The sequence below is a fragment of the Temnothorax nylanderi genome, unplaced genomic scaffold, assembly GCF_030848795.1.
Source record: "Temnothorax nylanderi isolate EJ_2023f unplaced genomic scaffold, tnyl_v1.0 TNYL_tig0983_pilon, whole genome shotgun sequence".
Taxonomy (NCBI): domain Eukaryota; kingdom Metazoa; phylum Arthropoda; class Insecta; order Hymenoptera; family Formicidae; genus Temnothorax; species Temnothorax nylanderi.
In genome coordinates this window covers 1-7,735 of record NW_027250045.1, presented here as the reverse complement: position 1 = coordinate 7,735, position 7,735 = coordinate 1, and the positions used below count along the sequence as shown (strand labels likewise).

The 7,735-nt window shown below is 33.9% G+C and overlaps 1 protein-coding gene across 1 annotated transcript; it reads left to right on the top strand.

Moving 5' to 3' along the window:
• Positions 1 to 2,527: 2,527 nt before the first annotated feature.
• LOC139786207 (uncharacterized) lies at positions 2,528 to 7,671 on the top strand. The gene is made up of 8 exons (XM_071725370.1): positions 2,528 to 2,997; positions 3,289 to 3,529; positions 3,647 to 5,969; positions 6,166 to 6,410; positions 6,499 to 6,677; positions 6,752 to 6,914; positions 7,065 to 7,195; positions 7,276 to 7,671. The coding sequence occupies exons 2-3, from the start codon at positions 3,290 to 3,292 to the stop codon at positions 5,210 to 5,212; spliced, it is 1,806 nt and encodes a 601-aa protein (XP_071581471.1). The 5' UTR covers positions 2,528 to 2,997; position 3,289; the 3' UTR covers positions 5,213 to 5,969; positions 6,166 to 6,410; positions 6,499 to 6,677; positions 6,752 to 6,914; positions 7,065 to 7,195; positions 7,276 to 7,671.
• The last annotated feature ends 64 nt before the right edge of the window (positions 7,672 to 7,735 follow it).

Below are 7,735 nucleotides of genomic sequence, written 5' to 3'. Positions count from 1 at the left end.
TTGCGCTGGTTATGACATATGTAGACTATATATAACACATCAAATTAAGAAGTAGTCTACCACGTAAGGCAGTTGGCTCACGATCCAGAGGTCCCGAGTTCGAATCCCACCAAGGTAAATGTGTTTTTCAAATACGAGAAAATATTTATAATCATAGACTGCATCTTAAGAAACAAATTTAGTTATAAAATAGTAATAAAATTTCGAAATAAATAATTTTTTTTTATTCCGGGTGAATATCGGAAATCAGTGTCCTCTAGTATTAAGAAAACTGCAATCCTTAAGTCTAGTGTCTCATGGTTAGAGGATATTCCTCTAGATTTTAAAATATCTTCTTGAGACCGTATTTCAGAGGAAAATCCTCTAAAATCAAGCGGGAGCCACTAAATGACAGAATATTTTTTTTGGGGTGATTAATAGTAATTGCATGAGTTAACTTAAAGTAACCTTTAAAGTATATTATAGAAATACTTAAAGTTTGGTTCGAAATCACTTCTAGTTTATCAATAGTTTATCAATAGTAATTTCTTTGGTAAACTTTTTAGTTTATTTTAAGTTTTTTTAAGTAAATTTTCCTAAGGGAAATTAGTAAATAATTATTACGAAGTTAATAATCAAAGTCTTTCTTTTTTTTTTACGTAGAACTAGGTACGTCTTTCTCCGCGTTGGGTACACTAAGAGAAATACTTTTTTAATTATTAATATACCATGAGTTTAGACTTGATATCTTTGTCAGAAATATACAAATGTCAATGTAAATTCGTAATATTTAATAATAATATACGTAACTGTATAGTAAAAATACCATCAATTTATATGAAATTGTATGTATATTAAATGTAATGTCTTTGTAATTAACAAATTTATATTAATTATTAATATAAGTATAATCAATAATCTCAAATAAATTATTTTATTTGTCGAAATTGATAAAATATTTTACGCAAACATACATTTATTTATGACAAAGAAAGTCAATGTTATATTATTACTCGTATACAAATTGTTTATGAATATATGTGGAGTTCAATGGAAACTTGAAGTTTTTAAGTATAAGTAAAACTATAATTTCTTATAAGTTTAACATTATTAAAGATAAATACGCATCTAGAGTATTCAGAAAGATAGATATATTAATAGTTAATACATCGTTTATTAAAGAAACGCATCTACGATTGCCGCACATGCGCGGAAAACAGTGTTTTGTTTGGTATTACGGAGCCGCCGCGTCGCTAAGCGCATGCTACGCACGCGTCGCTCGCTCACGTACATACACTGTTTCTGTGTTTGCGTCATTTAACTGGCGAATAGCGCGCATTGAGTACGTGTTGACTGCACATCAACAATAGATTCGGTAGTTCTCCCGCTGAGCAAGGAATATATTCAGTAGCCACTATTATATATTCTTCTTGACTCGCAGGAGAAGCCAGGAAACCTATCGTTGACGTCGTCATTTGGACATAGACGAGTTGTTTCTTGTAAAGTTTGATATTGTTTTTGGCAATGGAGGCAGGACTTGAAGAAGCCGGCCTGAAACACTTAATTCCTGTTTTGGAAGGTAAATATATATTTTTTTAGTTTTTAGATATTGCACATGCCAGCATCCTAATGAGGTTATATTTGCATGCACACTAAGAATAGTACTTTAACTCTTTGCCTTACAATTACGTGTGAGATTCATAGTCAGGTATTCTGGTCAAAACATTATCACGCGCCTAGACCGTGGTACATCAATCGGTACAAATGTAAACATCACGCCACGCTCGTAATTTTTTGTTGATTTTCGTAGAACGATAATTATGTGAAATAAGAATTTATTCAGAAAACCGTGGAAACTGTGGAATGGCTCGAATCTGGGCGATCTTATTTTCGTTTTGGGCTCACGCTGTTGGAACTTAAATCGTAGGGCAAGGAGTTAATAATTATTAAACATTTCAATCATTACACAGAATAATACATCAATGATATAACACGTATTTTAATTTAAGCATATATTATAATACGTAAATATTTACGTAATATAATATATGCTTTATTGATTGCAAAAAACATGTACATTGCATTGCGTTGTCTTTCTTTCTGTACGTTTTATGTAATAGGCTTTGTATAATAAATGCTCGAAACGCTTATAAAAGCTTTATTTTTTGTTTTTTATTTCTATAAAATGCTACACATGAATAGAAGAAAAAATAGGATATGAAGAATTACGATCCCTTATCTTGGATAACGATGAATATAAAAGGCTTTTTCCCCGATATGGGGATCGAATAAAACTAAATAAATTTATGACTGCAACCACAATTCCTAAAACCCAAGAAAATTTTACTGAAAATTCCTACCGAGTACTTGTGGATATCCCTCTGTAAGTTTTATATATATCAAGAGACACGGTAGTGTCTCGTGCCAAGTACACGCGGAGCGAGACCGACCGTGACTCTTTTACGCGACGCGACGGGTTGCGAGTACCCAAGATGTTGAGATCTCGATAACGAGTGAACGGATCAAGTTCTAAGTAGGCTTGATCGATAGCTTGGGGTCGACTTTGGGGGGGTATCTCTTATAATATTTTCCGCTACGTGTCTTACGAGCGGAGATATTGTGACGCAAAGTCCAAATGTGAAAATTTTTAATTAAGTATATATATATATAAATATATTTTTTGCATTTGTTGTGTGGCCTTCCTGTTCACTCGCCTTCACTTTTTTCTTGGTGTCTTGGTTTTTGATTTTTTCTTTAAAAAGTAGGGGAAGGCGGGGTATTCTTGGACACGGGGTATTGTTGGACAGCGCGATATCTTTCCCGTTTCTGCCGCTAGGGGACTCTACCGTCTACCATAGTTTCGTCTCGTCATACTCTCATTTTCTATGGTGCAGTTGACCAGTTTGAGCGCGTTTGTTACCTCGCATTCACAGTCGTCCGAATTTTGTTACTTGCAAAGTGTTTTTTTGGCCCGTTGGTGTGCTTGTTTTAACACGGTTTTTCGACGAACCAAGTCAGGTAACTATATGTATTACATTCTTTGAACTTTAAGCTTTCAAAGCATACTACGAGTTTTGTATGAAATGTGCATTGTGTTACTTATACGCCGACATGTTTGAAAAATAAGCGTTCGGGGTATTATTGGACATTTTTTTCGGGGTATTATTGGACGCTTGATTTTTGACATTTCACAGCGTAACCTCGTGTATTTGATGCGTATAAGTGATTTTTCATGCATAATTTCAACAATGCATTCGTTTTTTGGCCATTTCTAATCGTTTTTTGGTCCGTTTAAACTTTGTTTGACAGAATGCCACGTTATTATGCAAAAAAGAAAAAAACAATTGACTATGAAAATATTTTGAACGCGATTAAGTCGGTGAAAATTCATAACAACTCAATACGAACAGCTGCAACGGCGCACAACATACCCAAAAGCACGTTAGCTTGGCATATTGGGAATTTCGAGAATGAAAAAATTGACGTTGCTACTGCAAATGTAAATGTAATGGAGAATTTGCTGTTAAATCATTCGACGACTGGCAAAACGGTGAGTTGATTTAACCTCATTTTTTTGAACCACCAATAAATTTATTTTTAATTTTTTTTTAACTTTATTTATGTTTATTTATCTAATTATTTATTTATATTTATTCATTTTTTTCAGATTTTCAATGCAGTGCAAGAGCGTGCGCTCATGAAGTACATTCTGAAAGCCAGCGACATTAATTATGAATTGAGTTTGTTGGAGCTGAGGAAACTTGCATACGAATATGCTAAAAAAATCGGCATTTCGTATCCGGACTCATGGGATGTCAAAGGAGAGGCAAGTTCGGATTGGCAATTGAGCTTTATGAAACGTAATCGAAATTTGTCACTGCGAACACCGGAACAAGTGAGCCAGTACCGTTCGAAGTCCTTCAACAAAGAGAATGTCGATGCCTTCTTCAGCAATCTGTCGTCTGTGCTTAATGCTACACCGTTCGAAGCGCATAGAATTTGGAACATGGACGAATCTGGATGTCCAACTGTCCCAACGAAAGCTGTGAAAATCATTGCACCGAAAGGAAAGAAACGGGTGGGCACAGCAACATCAGCCGAGAGAGGCACAAACGTGACTCTGGCATTGTCCGTCAGCGCAACGGGGCAGTCAATTCCGCCGTTTTTCATCTTTCCGCGAAAAAATATGAAAGATGTGTACATGACGCATGCAACACAAGGTGCAGTTGGTATCGCAAATGGTTCTGGGTGGATGACAGCCGATGAATTCCTCAAATACATGAAGCATTTCGTCAAACACGCCGGCGCGAATAAGGATTCACCAACTTTTCTGCTTCTCGACAATCACATGTCACATTTGTCGATTGACGTCCTTGAATTAGCAGTGGATCACGGGATTACAATGCTCTCGTTTCCACCGCATTGCACTCACCGTATGCAGCCGCTCGATGTTTCCGTATTTGGCCCTTTCAAGACAATGTACACCATAAAATATGATGCTTGGAAGAAATCAAACGTCGGCGTGGCTTTTGATTTGCACCATGTGCCACTCATTGTCGACCAATGCTTAGACACTGCCGTTACCCCAAAGAACATCAAGGCTGGATTTAGAGCAACAGGCATTTTTCCATTTGATCCGCACGTCTTCACGGAAATCGACTTCATCGCTTCGGATTTGAGCGGCGAAAATGAGTACGACGATGATGAAGAAGATGAAGATAATCAACGTCGAGTCATTGTGTCTGGCGATGCAATACCAACCACAGCACATGAAGAAGTTGTGACATCTGAACCATCTACCAGTTCTGTCCTTTCGGCCAAAGACCTCCGCGGCGCATTAAAATCGGTAGGTCCATTAAAACTTGGCACGCCAGCCAAAAAGTCTAATCGCGGCCGTAAACCATTGAAATCGGTGGTTTTGACATCGCCAGAAAATCTGTCTGACCAACGTGATAAGACCGAGAAAAGGCGTTCAAGTTTATTGGAGAAAGACGACGCAAAGAAGAAAAAAGGCCGTGGAAAATCAAAGACTCCGCAAAAAAAAATCCCGCCTCCAGACGAAACTGAGGATGAGGAAGACATCGACTTCTGCATAATTTGCATGAAAAATATGCCGAAGAACGAAAATCGGCGAAACACTGCCTATTGTGTCGCTTGTGATCGAGGTGTCCACTTGAGTTGTGCCGGAGCGGACCCGAACACTTTCAAATGCCATAATTGTGATCCGCAATAATTTTTTTTTTTAATTTCAACATATTTTTTACATTCTTTTGTTCATCTTATTATATTCTTTCAGTTTTCTCAAGAAATAAACGTTTTCCAACAATAACTTGCAATTTTTTATCGATTTACATAACTGTCCAATAATACCCCGAGATTTTTCAAAATCTCAAAAACCTACTTTTTGCGCCAACTGCTACACAGGGTACAACGTTGAACAATTAGGTACAATTTCTGGTAAAAAAAGTAAGGTTACTTATCGTACAACACAATTAAGCTTTAAAATTTTCAAAAAAAGCAATTTTTTTTAGAGTTTTTGGTGAAAATAAAAACGTGTCCAAGAATACCCCGATTTCCCCTATATTTTGTAACGTATTTTATTTTAAAATCATGCTTGAAAAATCATATATATAAGCTTGTTAAATAATTTTATGTAGTATATATGCTTGTTTCTATATTTTAAATCTATTGCTTAATTTCAATTACAGCATTAACTCGTTAAATGAAGAAAATGTTATGAAAGAAATACCGTGCGAATACTCATCAGAAAACATCATTGACTTGTCAAATGAAGAAAATATAATTAAGAAAGTTACGTTGGATCCATCAGAAAAAGAAAAAGCATTTAATCTAAATGCAATATTAAACTCTTGTAAAACGGGCCAAGCAATTTTATTACTGTACATTTCTAAAGGAGAATTAGACAGTGCATGTCAAACATATTTAGTTGACATAATCGTACAACATTTTTTAAATATTGAGCCATTTCGGTATGTATAAAAAAATGATAAAGTTTCTTAATTATTGATTATAATTTATTGATTAAATTATATGTGATCAGATTCTTTGATATTATTGAATATATTTACAATTTTTGTTTATTACATTGTCGAAAAACGTTTTTTTTTAAGTAATTAATTAATTAATTAATTAAATTTCTTCTAATAAAACTCTGAATTTTTTCAGCCGCCTTACAAATGACGATTTTAATTCTATATCAAACGATATAGTAAAAATTTTTCCAAAAGAAGTAAAAGAAACGTATTATATTCCACCTATAAGAAAATGCAACTCTAAAGATAATAGATGTAGTGTAGCGAGGGGTAAGCTAGTGGATAAGTATAAAAATAAAATAACGTTTCTGCGGACTGCTGGCATTTTACCCCGTTGTCGAATTAAGAAGACAGGTATTTCTTGTGATAACGTGGAAGGTATAGTATTATGCTTCTGTCTAATAAAAAAATTAATTAAGGATTGTTAATATACACTGAAATTTATTATGATAATTTTATTTTTTAGAGATAAATAATAATGCAGATCTAATATGGCTAGAAAATAATAACGTTCCCTGGGAAGAAGTTGTTGAAAAGTGGGACAAAACTTTTTCTATCAGACAAAAAATATTTATGTCTGAAGAAAATCTACAACAATTACTGTTTAAGTGCCCCATTTTAAAAAATATGAATGGATTTTTATTGGTAAGTATTATAATATAGATTAGAACTTTTTTGTATTCTAGATATAATTGCTTATTTATAAATGATTTATTTAGATCGATAACGATTTTAAGAGGACATTTCCGAATAACTATGGTCAAATATTTGTAAATTTCGAAAAGACATTTCAAAAATTATTAGTCATAAGCAAATCCCAATTGTCTCTCAGTGATAAATTACTTTTGGAAATCATAAAAAACAATAAAAATGTATCAAAAGGTTGGTAATATTATTTATATTGTTAGATATTTTAACAATAAAAATACACACACGCACGCACGCACACATTTATTCGTTAACAAGTATTGTAATTGACTATAGTATTCCTTCAATATTATTTGTATTTATATAACATTGAAATTATTACAGATTCTACGCATTACTTGATGCTGTATTTATTGTTCTCATTGTTGCCTTCAAAATCGGGATATAAAAAAGGAATAACTAATTGGAAGCCTAATACTGAAGAGAGTCGAAGTGGAATTGTCGTACATGTTAAGGTATATTGATAATTAATTTTACTATTATTTCAAATAACGAAATTTAATAATTGCAATACCTAAAAAAAATCTCGTTTTAGATACCTACTGATATTCCCACTATTATAGAAGCTAAAACAAAGCAAATGCAAAAATATGGACTTCCAGTGCAACCTTTTGTAATTCTCCAAGGACCTACACATGTTAACATAGAGAAAGTTTTCGTGAGTTTTGAAGATGTATTATACGAACCAGTCACGTTCTTGAAAGCTTTAGATATTTGTTTTCAATTAATTCACATCTTAAATCTCAACTATCCGTATGAATCACACCACGTTTGGTTATTTATTCAAATAAGTATGTATAACATAAAAACAGTATATGATAATATTCCAAATATTATTAACATTGCATCCAAGATAAATGCACAAGTCGACTAAAAGTCGATTATCTTTTTTGACTAGGCTTGTAAATTAGGCGCTCTCTCTCTCTCTCTCTCTCTCATCTCTCTCTCTCTCTCTCCTCTCTCTCCTCTCCCTCTCTCTCTCTCTCTCTCTCTCT